The sequence below is a fragment of the Mauremys reevesii genome, linkage group 20, assembly GCF_016161935.1.
Source record: "Mauremys reevesii isolate NIE-2019 linkage group 20, ASM1616193v1, whole genome shotgun sequence".
Taxonomy (NCBI): domain Eukaryota; kingdom Metazoa; phylum Chordata; order Testudines; family Geoemydidae; genus Mauremys; species Mauremys reevesii.
Genome location: NC_052642.1, coordinates 19,190,439 through 19,216,891, shown reverse-complemented (window position 1 = coordinate 19,216,891; position 26,453 = coordinate 19,190,439). Strand labels below are relative to the sequence as shown.

The window sequence follows — 26,453 nt, the reverse complement described above, 5'->3', positions numbered from 1 at the left end:
AGGGGGTGTATCGCCTTGGGGATTATGCGCTACTTGGGATGCTGGTGCTAGCGGGGGGACGGGGGTTAGGGAAGTGGAAAGGGAGCCCGGCACGCAGGAGAGGGATGCAATTCACAGCGGGAAGAGGCTGGTTGTTGTGTAAACGGTGCGTACCTGCTCCGGATCCTGGCCCTGCGGACTGCTCAGCGGAGTGCTGCTGACTCCTGCCACGCCGAGAACCGGGGAACCCGCGGTGGATTCTGCATGACCAGGTGCCTGGGCCGCTGGAAACCCTTCTTCCGTTTCAGACAGGCCTTTCTCCTGGAGCATTTCCTTTTCGACAGGGACACACGTGGTTAGTGCCAAGCCGGCTTGAATTGGAGACAAGCGAACGGGCTTAGTGTAAACGCACCGGGCCCGTTTCCAACGCAACTTTGCTTCGGTTTCACATGAGCGGCTCTGCCTAGCAGGGCAGACCTGTCCTTTGACTCCCGCCTGCAGCCCCCCCGCCCCCTTGCCCCAAATACTGGGCCCTGATGCGCCTGGTTTGCCAAATTGAAATGTCCTAAAAATCAGCCGCCTGGGTGTCCAGTCCAGGGCAGAGCTCGTGTGCAGCTGGAACACGACACGTCTCCGCAGCCGGCCCAGGCCGCAGCTTTGTCCCAGACCCACAAACCTCCCCATAGCCCCGTTCTAGCGCTGACTCCGCTGTCGTTCTCCGTTACCTTGAGGGCCATTTTCTAAACCTGCCCTTGTGTCTCCGGAGCAGGGAAAACGGCCCCGTTCCCTGCAGCTCAGGCAGGACTGTAAGAACCAGCCCAGCGCCGAGCTCCGCTCTGATTCCCGCTGCCACTGGGGCGGCTCCCCGGGTCTGAGCCCCATCTTGCCAATTCTTTCCCTGACCTGGATTATAAGCAACCAGGGCCTGGGCTTCCCAGGCCGGTCACAGCCTAACGCAGAAGGAATCTCTGTCTCCGCATGGCGGGGGACCAAACACCAGCGCACCCGGAGTGACTCTCCCGGTTCGCTGGGAGTTAGCGGTTACAGACGGCGGGGGCTGTATCCCGCCCATCACCCACCTTTGAAACAGGGCTGAGTTTTGCCTGAGGAATCGGGCCGGGCCCCGACTAGACCCCGCAATAGCAGCGGCGCTGCCGCCGGCTTGTTCTGCTCGGACTGGACAACGGATGATTGTTTACTGGGGAAATATCGGTCCTTTTCCCTTCGCTTTTTATTTTTAACCTTAAAAGGAGCAACACCTGGATATTGAAATGTTCAACTGATGGCTCCAAAAAGCAAATGTTTCCCTTGTCTCGGGCCTATTGGTACGATCAGCAATGGTCTAGCTGCGTTATATACAAAATAACGGATTCCGTTCCCACATGTCCTTTAAACAAAGCACAGAAACCAAAAACCACAACAGTTGCATTTGCTTTTCTTCAGCAAATAAAGAAGTCACTGGTCAGTTACGGTTACTTTGTAGGAAAGATTCCACTAAGTATCAAGGCTGAATCTTGGTCCCAATTAAGCACGTGGGATCAGGATTTGATCCTTGAGTTTTCTCTCTGTCTCTTAACAAAAGGCCGTTATAGATTGACAAAAGCTTTCACTTGCATAGCTACAGTGAACATATTGCGTTATTGTCTTTCGGGTCTCCTCTCGTTTTAGATACACCCCCCCCCCCAAAATCAATCTTGTTGGATTAATTTGTTACACGGAAATTCTTTGCAATATCTGCCGGGGAATTCGGCTTCATTTTCAATTGGTTTGGAAAACACCTCGAAGGGGGTTTGCTGGTTCGTTTTATTTTGCTCTGGGATCTGGGCAGCTGCTGCACAGGTTCTAGTCCTGAGAGCCTGCTTCGGTGCAATATTCCCCACTTATCTCCTGTCTCCAGTCAGGTTTTTAACCTTGGTAATAATGCTAAAACAAAAAGTTGCCCTGTGTAAACATTCTAAGTGCAAGCTCACTAAGATAAAAGGAGACCTCTCTTCAACTTGGACAGAGACTGGGAAAAGCCAATAAAGATAAGACCTGACAGCTCCACTGAGGCTGCTGCGCATCAAGCCGGACTTTTACTGCGCAAATGTACTTTTCATTTACAGTATTATACTAAGCACGGCAAGCAAACAGCGTGTTTATACCTAGGTCTTGTCAATAGCGTGCAGCAGGGACATAGGCACCGATGCTTGCCTGAAATGGTACCTGATTGTTAAAGGAATCCTGCGTGGTGCTTTTGGGGGAGTAACCTTAGCTCTTTGGGATGACTTCTTTAACTAGGAGATGAGAATTTACAAATCTTTAAAGATTTCTGCTACTTGCTTCTGCCAATCGGTTGTAGGATTCTCAAACCCCCAGTAACTCCAGCGGTCTGGTGAGTGAGTATTTTGAACAGCGCAGTTTGATCCTATTAGGATTTGCAGTTGGTTTCATGGAGAGCAGAGATCCATGCAGCTTGGAATCGCATTTTAGAGATTCACAAGTTTTTGTGGGTAATATTTCCGTAGATCCAAAGGGTATATTTAAAATGTACCTTGTGTAGCCTATAGGTACAGGGTAATATTACTATATTAGTAATTAAAATAGACAATACACAATTTATAGATCAGGCACCACTTGGAGCAAGCCAGTTCTTTAAACGTAACATCTGTAATTAAATAAACAAGATGCGAGCTCGCATTTTAAATAGTTTGGTCTCGACTTTCGAAAGCAATCGGTCCATAAGCCAATCTAGCCCTTGCATTGGTCACTGAAACTTTCCCCCAACTGAACTCTTTCTAATTTCCCATTGCTGTCTTGGGTCTCGGTTTCGCCCCGTGGGAAATAAATCTGATCCATTTATTTATTATTGCCAGTAATAGCATCAAGCTAGTCTTCATCTGCTCTGTTTTATGCCTCACCAATCTGCAAACGTTTAACACCGTCCCATTGATTTCAAGTGCTGAGAGACAAACATGCATCACAAAGCAGGAATTCCCACGAAAGTAGAAACTTGTACGAATGACAGCGAAACGGCTGCTATTTTCGTAGGCAAGGAATCCTGCGATTTTTAACTTCGAAAATTAGCGCTTTGTCGACAACCTGTTTACCGCTTTTTGGAGCGCAAGACCAGACTGGAAGCAGCGCTCTGTGAACCCGGGGAGGCCGCTGAAGGAGAAGAGTTGTATCGAGACAGTTGCGGGGAAGGGGAGAAAGCAGCCAGGCCAGGTTCAATCAATGCGCACTACAAACCCAAACGCGCATACCAGACAGCCCTGGATACCTAGTTACTTCCTGCCCGTCTGTCAATAAGAAGCTCCCCACGGACATATACTAGGAGGGGAAAGGGCATTTTCTCACCCCAGAACCAGCTTCTAAGCCGCTATTAATTCGATACGTAGGGATTTGTCTCCATTGAGTTGCGCTACGTTTGTATTAAAACAACACAGGCTCGTTTTTCTGTTCCAGTTTCCCAAAATCCAGCCTGACTTTCCCCCCCACGATAGGCAAATGTACCGGTCCCTCTGTCTCCATCCAACAAATCACCTGGGAATATGTCAAAGCTCTCAGCGCCTCAGGAGCGCAGGCTAGCAACAAACCCCACTCGTGCGTCCGGGCAGCCACATCTCTGCCCTGCTTGTCTTACCGCAGGGGGCTTGAACCTGCTTCGGGCACCCCCCTCCCCTCCAGCACTGATTGAATTTACACCACCATGCTGCAGATTGCGGGTCCTGCGTGCACACACAAACACAGGCCGTGCGGCCAAACAGCGCTTTGTACCCGTGCCAGCGAGCCCAGTCCCCTGGCCAGGCCAGGAAAAAGCTCCCAGCGCTATTAAAACGCGTCTTCACTAGCAGCTGTAGCAAGCGGCGCATTGCAAACCTCCGGGGGAAACCGGCGGTCATCAGACGCCTGCCGGTGCCAGGACTTTAGTCCCCTCCACAGCTCTATTTCTCGGGGTAATTGGTCCCCCCCCCCCAGTGCAGAGCTGGGTAGAGGCAAACAATCACCTGATTACTATTCATGAGAACAGCGCACACGCGTCGTGTCAGCTCCAGGAGACACCAGACCTCAGGCCGCCCCTAGGACCAGAATCTGCGCCTAAAACAATCCTCGGGGCTGGCTCTTAGCTCGGGGCTTTTCCCTTGTCACTTACCAGTGATCACGCACAGCTACAGATGGGGCTGGGGGGGACAATTCGAAGTAACTGAGACCCCATCGCCCCAGGCGGCTCTATGGAAACCCTGCTCGCTGGGTGTTTAATCACGCTGGCCAAGCCAACAACCGCCCCCCTCCCCAATTAACCTGTTCAGCAATTTTTATTCCTTTCCGCAGACAAAAAAATCGACCCAGGGGCCGCCTCGGAAGGGCCCAGCGAGCTCATCTGCAGCCAGGGCCCAGCTCTAAGGGTGCAGGGGTCCCGGAGAGGCCAGTGTGCAGCGGGGAAAGCGGCGCAGCGAGCAGGCTCCCAGCTCTGGCTCCGAGGGGCCCTCGCCTCGCAGCGCCGGGCCCGAGCTGACGGGAGCCCCCCGGGGGGCCGGGGGAGCGCAGCCGGCCGGGCACGAAGGGGTGCAAAGGGGAGCTCGGTGCTTAAAGGAGGCCCAAGAGGAGAAGACCCCCCCCCCGGGCTGGCCGAGGTGCTTTTAACAGGGTTCCCCCGGCCGAGGCTGCCCTGGGATCTCTTACAAACAACCTGCGCGCAAGGCCCCTGCTCCCACCCCCACCCCGGGGCTTAGGCAAACCGCCTCTCCCCGCTGCACGCAAGGGCCTGGAGCAGCTGCTGGGGGCGGGGGATTTGAACACCTCCCGGGTGTCCGCCTGCTCCCCGGGCCCGGCCCAGCTGGGCTCTTTGCAGGGAGAGTCCGGGGCACTTACACTGATCGCCGGGGGGGCAGGAGGCTCAGGCTGCGGCTGGGGAAGGGGGATCTTCACACTTCGCCTTAATGTGGCGGCTGCTGCCTTAAAAGCATCCAAAGGGGGGGTGCATCCTGCAGCCCCCCGGGGCTCGGTTCGGGCTTCGCTTCGCTTCGGCTACTCAGGGGAGCTCGGGCTCACTGGCCGCTGCCGGCGGGACCGTCCCCATTCCACGGATTCACTTGCCCTTGATCTTCTCGAAAAAAATGTTCCATCAAGATCCAGTTTGGGGCCTTTCGCCTCCCTCCCCCTCCCCCTTCCCCTGCGGTGCTGACGTTGCTGCTGTCAATCAGCCCTGAAGAGCTCAACTCCAAGCTGTTCCTGCGGGGCGATATCCCAAACCACTGCCCCCACCCCCACCCCCAGCCCCTGCCTCGCCTCCCCCGCCCAGCAGCCACCCTCTGTCCAGGGCACCTCAGCACCCGGCCGGGACAGAGCCTGCCCCCCAGCTCGTGGGGATGGGGCTCCAGGCACGTCCTGGTTTAGATTAGTGCCTCTGGGAAACCCTGCAGCGGGATGCAAACAGCCCAGGGCACCAACCAGCACACGCTGCAGGCGGCTGAGCGGCCGGATGGGCCTTGGGCCCCAGGCACCGGGGCAGGAGGAACAGGACGAGTTTAAATGGGGGGAGGTGAGGGGCGAGCTGAGCCTCTCACCCCCTTCCAGGCACAAGTCCAGCAACCTCTAAAACACCCCCCCCCCCAGTCCCAAGAGTCAACAAGTGGCTCTGGGGCTTAAATCAACGTGTATTTCCAGCTCGCTCCTGCAGATCACTCCTAGGCCAGGCTGCGCTTTTCTTTCTGATGATTGACCCCCCCCCCCCGCCCGAATTCCAGTCTGACCCCAAACAGGCCCCGTGGCCTTCACCCTGAGCCTCTCACTCACACTTTCCAGGCAGAGCAGGTCCAGATCGGGCTGGCCTGGGAGATTCATGCCGCCTGCCAAAGACCCCTCAGTTCCTCGCATTGTCCAGGGCAGAGCGCTCCCCTGCAAAGGGACTCGGGCTCCGTGGCCTTTTAACGCGGGGCCAGCGGAAGCGTCAGCGTGATGAAACCAAGCAGAGCTGCGCCTGCCTCAGTGGGCAACTTTCTCCAGCCCCCAAACGGAGCCCAAAGCCAGGGGGGCACCTGGAGGGCTGGAGATGGGGCGCTGGCACACGGTGGGGGTGGATTACACAGCAGGCTAGAGGGGGATTTTTAATTATTTAAAAAGGAGGCAGCCGTTTAAACTAGGCCTGGCTGCAAAAAGTAAATCGACCTTTTGAATTTCACAGTCCCTGTCTCGAATTGTTTCGGGGACTGATTTCCTAGACACAAATAAAACCAAACCCAATTCATGCCTGCAGCTGCTCACTGGATCGATGTGTCCCTTAGCATTAGCCCAGCCCTCCTGTGCCCAGGGCTCCCCGGTAGCCCGTCTGTTTCCAGGGCACTAGTCTGTGTTCCCCTAATTCAGGGGCAGGCAACCTGCGGCACAGGAGCTGATTTTCAGTGGCACTCACACTGCCCAGGTCCTAGCCACCGGTCCAGGGGGCTCTGCATTTTAATTTAAATTGCAAAGGAAGCTTCTTAAACATTTTAAAAACCTCATTTACTTTACATACAACAATAGCTTAGTTATATATTATAGACTTATAGAACGAGACCTTCTAAAAACGTTAACATGTATGACTGGCACCCGAAACCTTAAATCAGAGTGACTAAATGAAGACTCTGCGCACCACTTCTGAAAGGTTGCCGCCCCTGCCCCAATTATTGGGGCGCTTGGAGGAGAATCGGGGTTTCCGAGGGAGGACTAGCCCTCCCTTGCCTGAAAGCTGGATTTCCCAATCCCACGCAGGAATGGGACCCCCGCTGGTGAAGAGCAGGAGAGCCCTCCCCATGTTGCAAAAACGTGAAATATGGGTGGTTAGAGAGTGGTGTGGGTTTATTTTAATATAATGGTCGACTCAATCTGGGATTAAAGGGTCAATCTGAAAATTACAGTGGTTAAGGGAGCCCTGTGATTTACTGCATGTGCTGGCAAACTCACAAAATTAATCTCCTCCCCCCCCCTTTGCAATAAAACGGTGGTTTTATGCTACTAACAAACACGGTTGCAGGTTGATGCGTAATATTTAAATATCCAAAATGGGCCTAGACAGGTTGTAATAAGCAACAGCAGACCTCGTGGGCTGCACTCAAAGTTTACAACCGTTTAACGGGGGCGACACTTGGGTACTTGAAACAAGAACGACAACCATGCCCAAGGAGGCATTTTTGATTTTTTTCCTTTAAAAAAAGGGGGGCAAATGAAACGCGAATCTATAAATTTAGGGGCACAAAGGTTAATGCCAAACACTTTTTAAAAAATGGAAATATGGTTTGTGATTCCAGTCTGAACAATGACGGGGTTCTTTAGTGCCAAGGGCCATAGATCAGGACACAAAGGAAACTATTCAGTTCGTGCCAAACGTCATTAAACGGCCCAGCATCGCGACTGTAATAAATACCGATGGGGAGAGGCGGTGGAATGGCCTCTGCGGACGGATATGGGCCCGTTGCGAATGTTCGCAACTTCAAAGGCTCCGGGGTGCCGGGAAAGTTCGATTCCTGCCCTCGGGACACAGAGCGAGCCCCAGGCATGCGACTGCGAGCTCTGGTTCCCCGGAGGAGTTTAGCTCTAACGTCTGCAGGGACAAAAGGGTCTTTTCCCTTTCAACCCGACCCGGGGGAAGGTGTTTGCAGCGAGATTCACACTCCAGGTTCCTTCCTCACAACCCATTTCTCTCCCCTCCACCTACTCTCGTTTTAAATAATGTAAATAGCCAGCTCAGAATGTCTTGCAGTCTGGATTGGGCTCTCGAGTTAGTTCAGTACTTTGATATTACTCCCAAGAAGTCGGCTACAAACCGCTACCACCTAAAGGTCCAGAGCTCCCCTATGCCTACAAATTAAAATGTGGAGCCCTGACCTCTTAATTTATCCTGAAGCGATCAGAGTTGAGGAGCAATCTTTATGCAGAAGCCCCGTTTGAAAATCAATGCGAGCTCTGCCCGCAAATCGGTGGCACAGTAAGCCCCCCCCCATTCGCAATGGAGCATGAGAATTTGCGTATTTGAACTCATTGAGCCAAATTTCTGAAGTCTACGGCGTGAAAGGAGAAATTAAAACATTTAAAAATAGTAATTTGGACAATCGTTGATTTTTCATCCAAATTGGTATCCCCCCTCCACACACACACACTCGCCAGAATATGTTATAATAATTCACATGATTTTGAATTATTATTTTTAACACGACATGGTCCACAGTTGTGCATTCGGCCCCGGATATCCCAGAAAGGAAGGGGAAGGATTTAGATGAGAAAAAGAAATTAATGTTGAATACATTCTTGTACAAAAAATCCTGTTCCGATTTTATTAGCTGAGCAGGATAATGTGGCAAAAAAACAAAACAACAAAATAAAAATCCCGCATGTCTATGAAGCGAAGGGAAAACTCCACGCGGGTTCTGATTACATCCACCCCCACCCCGGATCCAGCGGCCTTTGACCATTCATCTACCTTCTCAGCAGAGTTCGGAAAAGAGAATAAATTATTTAAAAGGCAAAACATGCCTGAAACCAAGCCCCAAATCCTTCCCTTGCAAGTGTGTGTGGGGGGTGGGGAGTGGGGCGCGGGGAAAGGAGAAAATATCGATCTACTGGCAAGTAATACAGCTAAAGGGAAGCGATTATTTATTTTGAAAGAAAAATAATATCCCCCCTCCCCGCCGCCTTTCATGTCAGGAGCGGAGTATATTCCAATTTTAGAAGGGGGGGGGGAAGAAAACCCCATCTTGGGGGCTTTATCCCAACGGCAGCTATAATAATAAAACCCAAGAGTTTTCTAACGCCTTGTCTGTGACTGAAAGCCCAGGCTGCGGGTTAATCAGGGACTTGCATGGGTTTTAATTCGAGAACGTCGCATCAGTCAAATCCCACACACCGGATTTCATTGTGATGGTGGATAATTAAAAGGAAAAAAGTGCAAACATCACTATGAATTTTCTCTGGCCAATTACTTCTTAGTTGCCAGAAAATAAAAATAAACTAACACTTCACCTAGCTTCCCTCCCCCCCAAAAAACCAGCCTGGAAAAGTATTAGAAGTAACAGCCTGGAAAAGTTTGCTCTTTATTTTCCATCACAAATTAAATCCAGCGGAGAAGAGAGGGTTCCGAAGAATACATTAGTATATATTTATAGATGGCCACTTTGATTCTGGTTTGTTTTTTAGATAGCTGAGGTTTACGGTTTAATTAAAATTAATCCATCTTCTGAGTTTGTAAAACAAAACAAAAACTACACCCGAAGTATTTATAAATTGATCGGTTAACGATTATTATATATATATATATAAAAACATGCAATAGACATATGCATATTTATCCAGATGCACAATACACATGAGATATAATATACACATGAGTTTGTGTGTATAACTATATGTGCACAGGTAATATATTTGTAAATGTCTATATATGTGTTTGTCTATCTCTATATAACATACACACAACCCCACATCAGATCCTTTTAGACACAACTGTAAGATCCCATTTTAGTGTTGTAGGTACATGCAGAATGCACGCAACAACGATGTAAATTCGTATTAAATTCGCCACAAACACGATGCATTTATCATTTCATGCTGTTCATATTGAATTATTTGTTAAAAAAACCCAACACATACACCTCCGCATCCTCTCAGTGTCTGTTCCTTCATCAATAAAGTAAATTGCTGCAGAATAAAGAAGAATTCTCTTACCAGTCGCGCTTGCTTGTCCTAGCTGGACTCCAAGTTCTCCCTTTTTTTCCTCCCCCCCCAAAAATCTTAATTTGCACAATGGACTCTATGCCTGAGTACTCAGGGTTTTAAAAAGACAGTGTCATAAAACTACCGATTCTTTATGGGGCAAGATTTTTATCGGGGTTTTCTTGAAAGTGAATTTAAACCCAAACTCACTCCCACCGTCACGTGGTGCAGAAATTGGGAACAGGAGCAGAATAAAAACTAAACTGGGGTCAACCTCTTAATGAACCATTTTCCCACTCCAAAAAAAAAAAAAAAATGGCCAGGGCAGGCCAATGTGATGTTAACCAAGGCAGAAGAAGAAGCAGCTTTCCCATGTCTGGGAAGAATTCCCGGAAGACAATGCAGAAAACCAACAGGAATGGAAGATGGACCTTCTCTGCTTTATTACCTGTGAATATCAGAGAGAGGGGAAATGCAGAAGAGAATAAAGCTTAACTAGGAATCGGGGGCGAACAGGTGATAGTTATGCAGCTCAAGCGAAGGGGTTGGGGCACAGTTGGTACCACAGAGACGCAAAAAAAATCTAAAAAGCAACCCCCCCCCCGGCAACCCAGCTCCCTGAAGCAGAGCAAACACGTGGGCCGCTTTCTGTCATTTACACACAAACTTTACGGCAACACAATAATTACCCGCCACTTCGAGCTCTCAATAAGGCAAGTGGCAGATAGTTGGGGAAGGAGGAAGACTACAGATGCCATTTTAAGGTGCCCCCTCCCGCCCAAAGTGTGTTGATTAACGTTTTGCTCCATTTTGTTATGGGTTGAATAAAGGAGATTGATTTTTAGATGAATCCTTTGGAAATATTTGGTTCTAAAGTCTAGTTAGAGGAAGGGGGAGCTGCGTGTTTTGTTGCTGGGGTCTCCTCGCGATGAAAGAACAAAGGAATAGTATTCAAACCCCGACCAGGCTAGAGTTTAATGTTTGCTTTTGGGAGCTGTCCCGGGTTGTTGTTGTTGTTTTTTGCCAGCGATCAGACTTTTGTTGATAACGTTGGATTTTGGATGGGCCGAGAGGGACTTTATTTTTCCTGAGCAACTTTAGATGTGTGCGCGCCTTGCTGTTGTGACTTGTAGCGTCTGCAGCCGAAAGTTGGGTCTTCACCCCAGAAACCACCCGGCTCAAGCACAAACCGTTACAATCCCCTTTCAGAAGAGGCCAAGATCTAGGACATGAGAACTGACTTCGCTTTGTTAATGGTGCCTGCTTTACCCGCGGCCGGTTGTTATTTTCTCTGGGCTGCTTTGTGTGCGCACACATTGTGTGTGTGTACGTGTATTGCTTTTACACACTGGCTTGGAGCAGGGGGTTAGGCAGCTGATGGCTGTTGTGTTTCAGCATTTTGCCTCCTTATACTGTAGGAACGTGCAGGATTCGGTTTACACGCGGCACGTCCCTTATGGGCCGAAACCATTTCTAGAAACCTTCTTCAAGCAGATGGAGGGAGGAGGGGTAATAACCTGGCCCAGGCCCACGGATTGAGTCTGGAAAGTTCTGGGATCAAGGAGGGCAAAACCCACCAGCCCCTCTGCGGCTCTGCTTTGCCTTCACCACGAAGGGAGACTTCCCCAAACTTCCACTTGCAAATGTTTGTCCCCTTTCCAGATTTCACACCTCTAGGGCTGAGTTCACCAGCTTCTCCCGCGGGCCGGGCCGGGCCGGGGTGAGACCCCTCTGCCGGAACGGGGCGAGGGCTGATGGCTGGAGACGCCGGACTCGACAGCAAGGTGAATCGACTATTGATTTTATTTTTTAACAAATAAAAGGATCCGCCGAATTTGGGGCCCTTTTTTTGGGCCAGCGCCGGAGAGACCCCAGTGGAACAGCTGACATTTTCTCTGCTCTCCGGCCAGATCATTACATGTATTTTTGAAAGGATCCGAATCAAACGGGAGACCGGGGTGGGGGGGAGGGAGCGAAAAAACATCCAACCGACCCGGTTCTAGGAAAGGGAAAGCAAAGCTCTAAGCCCAAAGGAACCAGCCCCGTCCACTTAACGCGATTTTTATATATTTGTCAACATACATTTTGACTGCAAAGCCGTTTGTAAGAGTCAGAGCGGATCTGCTCGCGGCCCAGCCTCGCCGCTAGTCAATGTACCCGGGGGTGGTAGGTAAGAAGCAACTTTTTGTCTTCCCTTCGCAATAATTAGCCACCTCGCTAATTGGGCGGGGGGGGAAGAATGACTCGAATAGGAGCGGGGCTGGTTCCTGCCGGTGGGTCTCGTGCCCTGTGCACATTGAAGTACCGCTTTGCAAAGCTGCGCTCGGCCAGAGAACGGTACCTGCCTCTGCCCGGCCCTGGTTCCCACGGCTGCATCCCGGGGGGGGGGGGTATTTAGGGGGCGTTTTATTTTCCCGTGTTAGAGCCTGGTTTGTTATTGCATCTTCGCCCGTCATCTGCAAACCGATTGCAAAGCTGCTGCTAATATTACAAATTATGGAAACGCCGAAATTAAAATGAGGACTCCCCGCTACACACAGGAGGGAACAAAAAATCAATGTGCCGCAAACCTCCTCCTCTTGAGCCGGGAGACATCAGGGCTGTTACCCCGAAGAGACGAAATTCTGCAATAGAATTCCTTCTGAATTTCTCAGTGCAATAGAATTCCTTCTGAATTTCTCAGTGCAATAGAATTCCTTCTGAATTTCTTTTATGGGCCGCTAAGGGCACCTCGAAGGCAGCAAGAAGATATACAATCATCCTGGAGCAATTAACATCATTTAGCATTAGGGGGGAATTGTCATGACTCTGAACTCTGCTGTACAGTGATTTTGTACGGTATAAATCTTGGCTTTACAATAAATCTGAGCGCGCTCCTTGGAGCACGTGTGAGAGGGTCTCTCAGCCTGGGGGAAAACCTTCCCGCCTGCAATTGACACGGACGATGAAAACACAAGGACCATTCGGATCGCCCTTGATTTAGAAAAATCTAACGACACCCGAGCAAAGATTCCCTGACAACTTCATTTAGATCCGAGCCTACTAAAATAAAATAATTTAAAAGAAGGGGGAGACATTCCTCTCTAGTTTCATGCTGGTTGATGTATTGTATTTTCTCTGCTATTTTTAAGAGCATATTTATATTTTTTATTTTATTTTGATAGCAATACGTGGCTACAAAATATCTTCCTATGGATTCGTCGGACTGGAATTCCTCCTTTCTCGTTTGCTTTAGGCCCCGGCACGAGCAGACGGGCTTTAAGCAGTTAAAATACGAGCCTGAGGACTTTTTCCCCCCTTTAAGTATTTTTAAAAAGTGAAACCATGCATCCTATGTAAACACAGAAAGTGAGTGCGTACAAAAACTGTCAGCCCTCACCCCTTTGAACTTTCCCCTTCAGATTTCTAGAGAAGGATTTGGAAAATTAGCTGAAAATAATTCTTTGAGAGGCCCGCCAAAGAACCATTGTCGATATAGGGCTCAGAGTTATCCATACCATGTTGGTCAGTGATACCCCCTCCCAAACTCTCTCTTGTAGAGACCAGTGGAAGAAAAAAAAAGCCCAGAATGTGATCTTTAATTGCAGAATCCCATTTTGATCTTCGCTACACTCAATCCGGAGTAACTCCAGTTAAGGAGATGGGGTTCACAGCAGCGTCCCCGAGTTCAAGGAGTTGGCTCCAAATCTTTGGAATGGTCAATCCAGCATTTGAAAAGAAATTGACTTGTGCCGCCGAATGCTCCCAGCAGGAAAGCGGACTTTCCTCATTGGAATTGAACTCGGTCCCATAGTTATTTCATTTGGTAAAGAGAAGTGACCCCAAAGAGATGACGGTTCTTTTAAAAAAAATGTTGCAGTCATCGCCGGGGTATTAATGAACTTCCCTGTGGGAATTTTATTTAGGCTTCAAATGGCTTTAAAATATATTTGATTCAATGATACCCAAGTTATAGATAGAAAGACTCGGTGTTCCTTTAGAGGGTGGAGGCCTCTTTAAAAGATTTTCCAGGACATTTTTGTAATTAAGAGGGATGGGAAATGGAACCAAAAAAAAAAAATCACTAATTTCACATTATGTCGTTCTGTTGACATTTTATATCGCACACAAATACATTTTACTGCTGCTCTATTGCTTAATCCAAACTTCATCCCGAAACAGACTAGCTCTTTGAAATGACAAATCTAGTTAAGTACATAACGTATCCTGTGGGTCCACTGTGTACCTGATTTGATCTTTGTAAAATTATTCAGCCAATGGAAAAAGTGGTTGGAAGTTATTTTCAAAGCATGGGTTTGAATCGCAGCTTAAAACAGCGCAAGGAATTGTTCAACACATTCAGATTTAATTGTTTTCAAACAAACACACACACCCCGCCCTATCATGTCTGAAGTGTTAGCAGAACCTCTGTATGTTTTTAGAAGGCTCCAGCAATTTACTCCGAGATTCTGAAACACCCCGACTGTCATCGCTCCTTAGATAAAGTGTTAGATACACAAAGCTAACGTGGATCTTTCATTGCTCATCATCACGGAGTTAAAGGAGCAGAGAAGGTGGAGGGTAAGTCATTCTTCCAGGGAGAGACATTCAAAATCACTCATCACTGTGCCTGATCATCTTCATCTTTGGCCCTAAACACTGGCGATTCATAAAAATGCAGCGTTGCCTTTCTTTAAATAGTTACATTTACACTTGGTCTTTGGGAATGGAAAAATAAATAGGATCAAGTCTGCCAGTTACCTGCTGTGGGGTTTTTAATGTTTTTCAAGATGTGGCATTTAGCATTTGCCCTGAGAACTGTGTGACGCAGCCTCCCCTTGCTTGTTTCTTTTCCCCAAAGAAATCCTCTGCAAATTCCCTCCAGATTATGCAACTACAAAGCACTAAATACAACAGAAATCCCTGCTTAAAGATCTCACTAGTTTCTAAAGTGAGTCTCTCTCAATAGTTGCTCACCAAAAGGTGCCCACACTGGATCAAATCCTGCCCTGGCTAAACTCAATGGCAAAACTCCCATTGCTCCTAGATTCTAAAGCCAGAAGGGACCACAGCTCATCCAGTTGGACCTCTGCAAACCAAACCAAACCACATGCCAGCGGACGTCCCTGAAATCACTGGGTTGTTGAAGGTACACACGGGTAAACAGAATTTACTCACTTATTCTTTGGGGAATATGGAGTTCAGTATAGGTTCGTTTATCCAGGGCCACCCAGAGGATTCAGGGGGCCTGGGGCAAAGCAATTTCAGAGGCCCCTTCCATAACAAAAAAAAGTTGCAATACTATAGAATACTATATTCTCGTGGGGACCTGGGGAAAATTGCCCCACTTGCCCCCCCACAGGTGGCCCTGCGTTTATCCACTTATTTCCCACCCCCAAAATAATTCCGGTTTGAACTAGAGAAAATCTTTTAGAAAACATCCAATCTTAATTGAAAAATAGTCAGTGAGGGAGAATCCACCACAAGCCTGTGGTCACCCTTGTCATCAGAAAGACCAGGATTTGCTCCCTTTTATAAACTAACTGGAATGAAAATATTTGGGTAAAATCCTGCCATTTTTACTCAGACAAAACTATCCAGGCTCCCCTCCCCTCACACCACTTTTACATGAGTGCAACTCAATTGACTTCCAATTTACACCACTGTAAGTGAGAAGATGATCAGGGTTTATTGCCTGGTCTATAATCCCAACTGAAATCAACAGACCAGAGCCTCCACTGGTGTAAACTAGCTTCATGGATCTTGATGGAACGTCACCAATTTATACCACCGAGATCCTGGCCCAGTGGGAGTTTGGAATGGTAAGAACTGAACAAAGGTTGCAGATTTTGGTTGGTAGTAGAGACCCAAAGATAGAATGGTGGTACAGGATTATTCATTTACTCAGCTGGAATTACACCAGGCTCAATTTGAGATTCCAATACTAATAACTTTGTAACATGTTTAATTTATACCGTACAAGGGCTTCCGTACCTCATTGTGCATAGCAGCTGGGGCATATTTCTTGACTTGTCTATTCCTCAGCTAGTTTTGCCAGCAATAGGTACCAGACATTTCCAGCCTGAAATGTAAAAAGAAACACAAAAACAAATCAGAAAGAAATGACAACCAGAAGCATAGATAAATCATATCCGATTAGCAGCTCTCTTTAATTTCTAGTGTGCATTCATGTGTATATAAAATATACACCCTACGGCTGTGACCCTGCAAACACTTATGTGAGTAACTTTATGCACAATGGAACTATTCACATACGTAAAAGTTTCATATGGGAGCAAATATTTGCAGGATCGGAGCCTTTTTTGTACACAGCTAAGGGAATATTTAAATGAATGATTTAGAGCAATCATTATATACTGACATGTTATTCCATGCAACAACTGCAGCCTTGTAACAGTGTGCACTATAAAAGGATAATCAAATTAACAAGGATGTTTCTAGTTGCTATTGTATTATTTTGAGGATATTTTATAATCTGAGCCATACATAATAAATGTATACTCTTCAACTATAATTATTTAGTTCCAAATTTGGGGGGTGTTAATTTTTGTATCTTCGCAAATATTTGTCATAAAATATGCATGAAAATTCACAGGTCTAGAGATTAAAAGGTGAATCCAAGGTTTTGCAAATAATAATTTACATCAGAATTTATTTTCCATTTTTGAAATTAACAATAGTTTCCCCTGACCACTCTGGAGTTATATGCTGATCCTCACTGAATTATTATATTTATTCACTGGTGAGAAAACATTTACATTAAATATTGTGAGTAAACTGGGTATTTTCAAAATAAGAGAGCTCATGGAGAATTTTGAAACAATTTATTCAGGAAGGAAAAGCCTAGCGGTCATTACACCCGTGAATGTCAAATTTAGGTAGTCCTTTGTTAGAAATATGTAATCATTATTAGCCATAGGCCCGATTCACTAAGATATGCACCAGAAAAATCTTGTGCATCTGCCTAATATTTACAATTACATTTTTAGTGCGCAAATAAACTGAAAACTATAGTTTATTGTGATGCAAGACTGGACAGATAGAAACAGACAAACACATGGGAACATCTTTTAGTAGCCTTAAAAGACCCTCTAGGCACTTGATAATTTTCATGGGACTTATCCACACACACTAACGACCACAGATTCATAACACTCCTGAAATGAAATCAAAATGATGTTGCTGGCTAGAAACATCACACCAGATCCTAACATTGCTGCAATTCAGCATCCTCTGGTGCTGCTACAATTTAAGGCAGGTCAATGGGTCAATGTTATAGCTCTCTCTCTCTCTCCCCTCTGGGCAGGGGAGGAATCATAGGTTGAGGTATGCTGTAGGCTCAGGCATTGTTGAGTTAGCAATTCCTGAATGGAGCAGCCCTTAAGGGATATTCAGCTAGTGCAGGGACTTCTGGAGTCATTAAGAAGAAAAAGCTTGACACTCAAAAAGGTTGATTGCTGCACATGGAGGAAAGGGGGAGTGGATATAGCAAATCACTCAACTCCAGGGTAGTGGAGGGGCTTATAGAAGCCATCATGTGACAGGAGGAAGAGTCAGAAAACCTTTAGGTTAAGCTTCTCTCGGATGTGGGGGATATTGGAAGACACAGGAATTGCATCCGCCCCACAAGTGACAACTTGCAAGTCGCTCCTCAGCGCACATAATTTTTGCATTGGTTCCAGAAACAGTCCTTTGGAACATCGCTTCCACAATGCTGGCATCTCACAAACTGGTCCATTCCAGGTCAGTAACTCAACTGGCCTGACCAGATACAAGAGTGTCGCCAGCCTCCATTACAAAACAAATGGAGAAGCTTCCAAAACCTTGTGCTGGTGACCCAGTTCAATAAATCTGTTTCAAGCATTGGAGAACCAGAATCAAAAGGTTATTCTAAGCTTCACTGCCTGGAAGAAAATGCACATTTTACCGTATGGTAACCTTAATACTGTCGCACAATGAGGTGCAAACAATGCAAGGTAACAGGACTATGGGCCAGTTTACAACCTCACTTATTACTTTATTATTTATGTTACAATAGCCCCTAGAGGGCCCCTAACTGAGGCCCCATAGTGCTAGGCGCTGTACACACACACACAGTAAGAGACCATCCCTGCCCCAAAGAATTTATAATCTAAATACACAAGACAGGCTATAGGGTGGGAGGGGAAACATGGACAGTGAGATGAAGTGACTCGCCCAAGGTCACTGAGCAGATCGGTGGCAGAGGGAGGAATAGACCCATAGTCGGAGTCCCAGTCCAGTGTCTTATTTTACTGGACTATGTTGCCTCAGTTCCACCTGCCCAGCCCCAGGGAAGTTGCATTGTGTAACCCAGAGCAGAATTCGGCCCTGAATTTCAGCAAACAGCCTAAATTTAATGCTCTGGCCAAACATGAAAGCCAGACGGTCACTATTTTATGTTAACCAAAAGTACAGTTAAAAAAATCCCTGCTCTTGTTATCGTATGCTCCAACGCCTTCAAGGCAGACACTTCTGCATGTCCCACCATGTGCTTTGGTATCCCACCCTTGCTCAGGATCTTGCCATTCGAACGAGTGCCCGGCCTTCACACCTACTCAAAGAGAAACATCTCCCAAGTAGCCTCTTGCCAGTTACATGGGTTCTTTAATCTGCAGTTCGTGGGCTTTTTCCAGATTCTTTGCTCTCCAGCTTTGACCACTCTACAGAGAAATGGCCTCCTTCTCCCAGCGGGTGAGCCAGCCAGAGACTCCAGCTTATCCTTTTTGGCAGGACCAGTCTCCTTGCACACTGCAGGCGGGCAGAGCTGGTCTCAGTCTCAGGATCACCCCAGAGAAAGACTTGGAGGGTCTCACTCCAACTTAGTGATGAGCACCACATGGAAGAGAACAACGTTGTCCTTTCTACTAGTTACCCTGGCACGTATTCTTGTCTCCATTTTACCAGCATTAGGATAGAGTCTTCACTTCATTCTGGAGGTGCAAATGATGGGGGAGGGTGGAAGAAAGACCGTGAACAAATAGGAAGCATCATCCAGGAACATTGGATTTAAAACAATAGACGCTGCCCAGAATGGACACGTACCATCATTATATGGAACATCAAGAGGAAAGCCCTGTCTGGGCTTTAGTTATTGCTCACAAATCTCCAGCCACAAAATAAATATTTGATGTAAAAAAACTTTCATAGTGTGGGTCTTATAGACTCAAGGATAATCTAAAATGAGTTTGATTTTAAAAGGAAGGAGGGAAGAGAGAGGAACAGGTGTGGTTGTGTAATGAAAACCGCTCTGGTTGCTGACCTCTGGTCTTGAAGACAGAGAGGGAGGTACAAAGCCTCTTCCAGACACCAAGGACTACAGAGGAGTTGGTCCTCACACCACCAGCAGGCAGCTACAGTGAAGGGACAGGAAAGAGGTCAGAGATTGATGAATGGGAGGAACAAGCAGAGAAACACAAATCCCTGGAGAGGTTTAGAAGCAAGGGCAATTGTGAAGGGGACCCTGAAATGAATGGAGGTCCAAGAGAGTTGTTTGACGATGGGGCGATGCCATCAGGAAGCAGCTTTCGGTACACATGGGAGCCATACAAAAGGCGGATGGGACAGCAGGTCAGATGTGAGGAGATAAGGGGCATTGATGACAATACCTGCCCCAGGGGGTCTGAAAGGCAGTGCACTCTGCCAAGCCACCCTGCCAATAATGTCTTCTGAAGTTAAAGATGGTCAAGCTAAAATCCCATCCAGGTTGCTTGATCAAGTCATTGACACAACTCACATTCGATAGGGTGTTGATTTTCCAGACATCAGGACGTCACTATTTCTTGGGTGTGTTTCCTGAGGACTTCATACTTTCTTCACTTCCCCTTTAGGATCTCTCTCTCTCCCTCTCTACTAGCTCCTTGAGTCCCAGTTCAATTCACTCCAGGACTCCGTGTGGACGCTCCCGGGCTGGAGTTGACATTTCCAGTTGTATTGCATGCTCTGTCAACAAGGCCTTTCCTGGTTCCACATCAGCAGGTTCTCAGGATGAAGCCTCCCCCCTGCCCGACACACACACACAAAAAAGCCAAGGACAAGGAGAGGCGAGGTGCAAATCCAGCCAGATGTAAGCAGGGCTGAAACGCGAGTCCAAAAGGAAAACCACCTAGGTCTTGAGCTATACCAGAGCTGAACCAAGGTTGGTGCTTTCACAGAGCTGGAACCTTATTTATACAGGTTCCAGCCCTTTCCCCTTATTAATGGAACAAAACACAGTTTGCTGTCCGGTCCCAGCGAAGTCAACAGTAATTTAAATTCCTATCGATTTCAGTGGTGCAGGGCCGGGCCTTGAAAGAAGAGCTATTCTCCATCTAGAACGTCTTCCTCCCCAATCAGAGCTGCTGCGGATCAGAGACTAGAGAGTGAATGCTAATTTTTGGGACCAAGTTTCCGATGATTGTCTCTTAGGAAAGGCAACATTCCAAATTCCTGTTTTACTCCAGCGGGAGCCTGGGATGCTTATCAATGGGTAGGATCAGACTTACAGGCTGGGAATTTTCTCCTTGCCACAGAGGACTTTGTTTTGTGTTGGGATCCAAAACTCCCTGTAAGTAGCAGGAGGGGAAGGAATGGGAAACACAGAGGAAGGGGAGTGAGGTAAGTGCTGGAACAGAGGGTTCTTCCTTTCTCACACCTGCACTTTGTTTTAATGAGAGAAGAAAAGGTGGATGAGATAAATGAAAGAGGGGTACCTGGAAGGGGGGTGGGCAGAGATTTCAGTTCAGAATAGATACAAGCTCACTATTCCTTGGGCCAGAGCTCTGCAGGGAATGGTTATCTAACCTCCATTGAGAGAAAGCATCAGCAGCCACAATGGCTTTTCTGCCTGGGCACCAAATAAACTCCACAATGAGAAAAGCAGAAGGGATGGCTAGCAGAGCAACCTTGCTAGCTGCCACTGACTAAACTTGTATGGGTACAAACCAACAGGGTGACGTGTGTGGATAAGTGAGAGCGACTCATCAGACACATAATACATCAGGGGAGGCTGCTCTTGAGTAATGAACCCGTAGCACCAGCTGTGGTATCAACAGCTGCATCATTAAATCTAACAGCAATGAGATGATGCTCACACATTTCACAGTGATGCGTCCAGGTTCCTTGCTACCCAGTATGTCCTACTAGTGACTTTCCCCTGACTTCACTACGAGCAAGATGTGAAAATAAATGCAGCATTACAGTTAAAGCAGATTCCCTTGATTTGGAAAGTCTATTGCGTTGGTCTTTGTTAAAGCCATCAAACTGTTTATTGGGGATCTGCAGCCCTCAGATTAATCCCTACAAGTTGGACCATAGCACTGGAAATGAGCAGCCCTGGGATCTAGTTTTCATTTTGCCACAGCTCATGGGGTACCCATGGAAAAGTCACTTCACCCCTCTGTGCTTCAATTTCCCCTTCTGTGAACTGGAAATAACATTCACTGACCCAACATAAATATTATCACCACCACCATCTATTTAGCACTGTGCAAAACTTACTTAAAAACTTTCTTCCTAGGAACTGAGGTCCTGATTTTTCTATCCTTGCACCAACAAACTCCCAGGGAAAATCAATGGGCAATTGCAGCTTTAGGATTTTCCAGAGGAAAAAGGTAAAGTTGTTGCTGTAGGCTCAAATCTGGCTAACTAGGATGTATACGCTTGATACTTATTACTGCAGAGTTATCATAAAGGCTGGGAAACTAAGGAAGTGCTGCACTGTCACATTGGCAGCAAATCAAACAAAAGGACATTAATTAGGGCACATTAGGAATAGGAAATTCAATTAAATTAACATTTTGTCTATGGAGTCGTCTTTGGGCATTTTCGAAAGGGTCTAAGTTTACTGGGCAGAAGGAGAAATGAGGCACTGGTGCAGAGGAGAGACTTGTGAGAAGTTAAAAGAATTTGAGCTCTAACAGCTTTAGGTTACACGCTCAGGGGCCTGCTCATTTCATGAACGTTCCTTTCATTGCAGGCGAATTCGGTGCTCACGGAAGGGAAGGACTTAGGGGTTGGTTCGGCACCAGGTGGAGTTGGGGGCCAGCACCCTCAAATTTGCACTGACAGCTTTGCTGGTGCATCCCCATCCCACACGGACAACCTGCCCTCTTCTGCCACTCCCAGGCAAGTCTCTGGACGGCCTCCGTGTTGTGGAGAGCGTTGTGATAGATAGAAAGGAAGCTTTGGCCCTGCCTCCCATCATCATGGTACCTCCGCCCCTCACAGACTTTTATACACTTATCCTCATCCCTGTGAGGGAACGAAGCATCACTATCCCCATTTTACGGGCAGGGGAACTAAGCGACTAGCCCAGCTCACACAGGAAAGCCATGACAAAGCAGGAATGGAAGCTAGGACTCTCAAGCCCCCTAACACCAGATCAAGCTTCCTCTCAGTTCACTAAGGAGTAGGCCGAGGCACCCAAACCTCAAACAAATAAATGTGTTTACTCAATTCCACTGTCCTTCTTGCCACAGTCGGCAACCGTGCAAAGCTCGCTCTCCTCCCAGTCAGATCTGGGAAGCGAGGACAAAGGCTTGTGAGGAATTCTTGGGTTTGCTGCCCTCAGCTTTGCTGACTATTTCAGGAAGTTTCTGATTCTTTCTGCAGAGAAATGCAAAAAGATTCTGACCTGAGTGGGGACAGGCCCGGCTGCTGTGAGCACTAGAACAGATCAGCATCAATGGAACCATCCAAACAATGAAGCTAAGTGAGTTAGACCAGGGACGTGTTTGGCCTTTAACCTATTGCCTTATACAACACAACAGAAGTATCTAAGTAAACTGTGTCCTCTGTATAGGGTTTTGTGCATCAGAAACATGGGCTTCCCCCAGCCATAGTCCCTGAGTCATCCTTAGACCATCACTAGGATGCTCTGGTGCAGAACAAGAGCCGTGTGTTCTTGTCCTGGCCTGATCCTCACACTCAGCCGGGTGCAGCTGAAGTGGTGCAGGGAGCAGGGTGTACATATGTAAGGGCACGTGTGTGACACCTTTCCATCCCTCTCCCTGATCTTGGTGCTGTCCAGGGGCTGGGTTGGCCCTCAGGTCTGCTCTGAACTACATCCCAACAGCAATGGTCCCCCAGGGGCCACCTGCCCCTTGGTCACACTCCCCCTGCACTAGAGAAACCACAAGTCCCTGGTTTGCCTCCAGGAGCAACGCAAAGCAGCTGGTAGGGTGCAGGATGGGGTGACAAGATCCAGCCCATGATCTCTTACACTCACAAAGCCAGTCATCCTCCATGCTCTCAAATCACAGTACACGTTACATACCCAGCCATGGCTTCATCCACCACTGCAGTGCGGCCTCCCCTGGGATGGAATTCGGCAAGTATTTAACACTGCACAGCGACACACCAGGATTGGCTGGGAACCTGAGCCCGCCACAGGCAGGCAGAAGGGATTTCCAACCCAAGGACGGGTGGAGTTCACTTCCCGAGTCATTCAGAGAGTGTGCCCTGGGACCTTTAATGAACGCAAGGGGTCAGGGCCAGAACGCAGTACGTTGTCCCCCCTCTCCCCCCCGCGGCCCCTTGAAACACTCCCCACAGTGTGAACCCTGCAAGGTCCTTACAGAAAATGAAGGAGTGAAAGAGCCGGAGGCAACCTGCCCTGCTCCTCGGAGGCAGCGGCGAATGGGTCTTGCTTGTTGATGGGGTTGCTATGGTGCAAAGCGAACGCTTGGGTAATGAGCTTACGTGGAGATCAAATGGGAAACAGGCCTACCCTGGGCAGGCTCCGCTCTGAAATGCTCTCTTTTTGAGACCGAGGGCCATAAATTGCATCCTGGAACCAGCAGTGCCTCTCTCTCGGCTAACTGCACGTTTCCCTTCAGGTTGAGTGTCCCGCGGATGAGTTATGAGGAGTTCGGCACTAGAACAGGGAGGTTTACTCAATTGAAACAACATGAAAAAACAGGCTGTCTTCCCCCCCCTGCAAACACTGCACAAAGCTTTCACCAGCCAGGGGCTTTTCTCTCCTCTTTGTCCATTAGTGGTGGCCCAGCCTCGGCAGCCTTGTCTGCAGTTGTTACAGGGCTTGCTCTGTTTATCGTTGCGCCGCGTACAACAGAACTCACCTTGACACGTGTAGCTTGGGGCCCATTTGCTCGCGGGGGCTCCTCTCGTCTCAGCCAAGGCCCCTTTATGTATGTCTAACAAGTGTCAGCCATTGCATTCTATTCCGCAGCTCTTTACCTATGGCAAGCAGGCAGATGGCTTGATGACAGCTTCAGGAACACCCTGTAGCAGTTGTGGTGATTCTTTAGATCCATTGCTTCCCATTTCATTTCACACATCATGATTTCTAAACCTCAGCCTGTACCTTCTCAGCACGGCTTCCTACCTCAGCTCCAGCCATGTGCATTATTCAACGGGCCTCAGAGCACAGTATGGTCTAGGGGTCTGACCACAGGGCTGCAAGGCAGAAACCGCTGAGCTCCTATCCCATCTCTGACACTGACTTCCCCCTGTGGCCTGGGGAAAGTCATTTGACCTATCTGGGTCTCAGTTTCTCCATCTGCAAAAGAGAACAAGCAGCTATGTCCTCTCCTGGATTCAGGAGGTTACCCCTTAGAAAGCACTTTAAAGAGGTCAAGAGCTAGATAAGTGCCTTTTAGGTGGTGTTATTAGTAATCGTCTTTCACCCTATTTAACTGAATTTTATATATATACAAAAATTATCCTCCCATTAATCAGCTAGTGTTACATAGAAACACACTATCCTCTATTCCATGGGAGCAGAACTGTTCAGCTGCGTGTCATAGGACCTTTCCTCTTACTTGCTAAGAGGGATTCTCCTGCTCAACTGGTTGGACCCTGGGACTTTAGAGGAGGAAGATACGAGTTCTTCCCCTGCGATCACACTGAGTCTGGGGATGTGCCGTGACAGTTGGGAAGTTCATGCTCTAGGCCCGGTCACGTCAGCGCCTGCGAGCCTGACAAAACCACAAGCGGTAGAGAACTCCTTAGGCCTGTGCAATCTATTTAGCTGCAGAGGGTCCTGCTGTTCAAGGGGTCCCACACCACAGGCACACACCCCAGCCGGAGTGCTATCCCCATTCCCCGTCGGACTCCAGGACCATCCCTCCCCTAGCTCTCCTCTGGAAAGCTGCCCTTTGGCTCCATCCTGGATTTCTGTTCCAGACACGGGCGAAGGGCTGTGGGACCAAAACAGACAAGGGACCAGAGCTGCAGCCGCCAGAAGAGTGAGGGGGGAAATGATCCCTCCCCCCCAGCCTTTTGCTGTATTGACGACATTTCTCACAAGAAAACGCGAGGAGAGCCCTGCATTGTCCCCCTGGGTTCCCCCAGCTTTTCTCACGTGGTTACCCCTCTGTTTGGGAAGGGAGGGTTTGAAGGCGGCCGCTTAAAGAGAGTGCTGCAGACCTGCAGAGGCCGACGTCCCCAGTCTCGGATATTAGCGGGGAGCCGAGTGCCTCCTGAACATATGACTTTACAAAGGGCCCTGTGAAACATAGGGCTGGGTGCTCCATCAAATTCCCTCCAATGCTAACAGAGGGCATGGCCCGGTTTCCACCCTTAAGCTCTGAACCCACTCACTTGTGTATTTACATCAAACCCTTACCGGTCTTCGAACCAGAGCACCAAGCACTTCCAGTACATTTTCCTCTTTCCTTCCTGGAATGCACTATATTGTTGTTCTACAGAATCCAGGCCCCCGGGTGATAAAAACAAGGAGTATGTTTTCCCAATTAAAACACCAAATGTGTTTTCCTGACAGTATTTAGCCCAGCCTCATGTATGTCATCTACATTTTAACCCAGAAGCCGCCTCAGGAGGCACTGCAAAATAAGTTAATATTCCGCACAGTGGAAAAAACAGACCCAGATAAATAACTTAATAGCTGAGATTATCTGTTTACTGTATGAAACCTCCACTATTAGCTCACTCTTAAAAGCAGAGCCTCTAAAAATCAAACCCAAACTTTTCAATTAGTGACACAGCACGAAGTCTCGTGCGCTAGGCAGAATTGATTTCAGAGTGCAGGTGTTGGCCAGTTCTCCCTTGACCTCAGAGGTGGGATTTGGAAGAGAGTTTACACGCGAGATGTAAAACACCCACCCCAACATGCAGCGTCTCCAAGAACATGTAGTGCAGTGGGCAAGGTTTATAAAGCGGAGGAGATGCAGCCTGCAGCACTTGCATTTATGCTCTGAGGCAAGTTCTCCTCTTACAAAGAGCAACCGCATGGCCATGGATAGACTAAACAAGGATCGTCAGGTAACATGGTCATGGAACCACTGAGTAAAGACTTCAAGATCTGGATCCCAGAGTCCTTAGGCTTATTCGGCCCTTACTCGAATGAAGTCCCCCGTACAAATCCTGAAAGTTACTTGGCATTTCCCCAGAGCAGAGAATGGGGAAGGTGGCTCATTGACTACAATGGGTGAGTTGCTTCATTAAGGACTGCAGAATGTAACTATATTAGCAGCCCACATTTTACTGCCTGAAGTAGATCCCATGTTGTCTATAGTTTCTGTGCCACTCCTGCTCTGGGAGCAAGACAGCAAGGAGCTACCATCACTCACTTTCCATCTGCCATTAGACTCCGTGTTCTTTGTATCTGATTGTATTTTTTTTTAGAACACAAAAATAAAAGCTGAGCAAATTACTTTAACTAATTGCACAATTGGTTTTCCGCACACACTTGTTCAGAACTGAATCTATCACAGTGTATAATGTGAATCACCGATGACCCAAGCCTGCAAACCCCCATGCCCCTGACGGCTTTACATCCTGCAGATAGTCGGTGAGACTGGTCATGTGAGTTAAGTTATTCACATATG

General features: G+C 47.9%; 1 protein-coding gene across 11 annotated transcripts in view; it reads right to left on the bottom strand.

Moving 5' to 3' along the window:
• The window catches only part of TBX4 (T-box transcription factor 4), a 119,433-nt gene that overhangs the window by 55,720 nt on the left and 37,260 nt on the right, over window positions 1-26,453 (bottom strand). For 7 of the 11 annotated variants that reach the window (XM_039507831.1, XM_039507833.1, XM_039507835.1 and 4 more), the window contains 2 exons: window positions 15,619-15,706; window positions 154-312 (listed from right to left, as the gene is read on the bottom strand). In XM_039507831.1, coding sequence (XP_039363765.1) covers window positions 154-312; window positions 15,619-15,630 — 171 coding nt within the window. In that variant the 5' untranslated portion in view covers window positions 15,631-15,706. Of the gene's footprint in view, window positions 1-153; window positions 313-704; window positions 843-4,833; window positions 5,066-5,757; window positions 5,856-15,618; window positions 15,707-26,453 lie in introns of those variants that run through there. The other 4 variants (XM_039507839.1, XM_039507841.1, XM_039507838.1 and 1 more) reach the window with 4 other exon arrangements.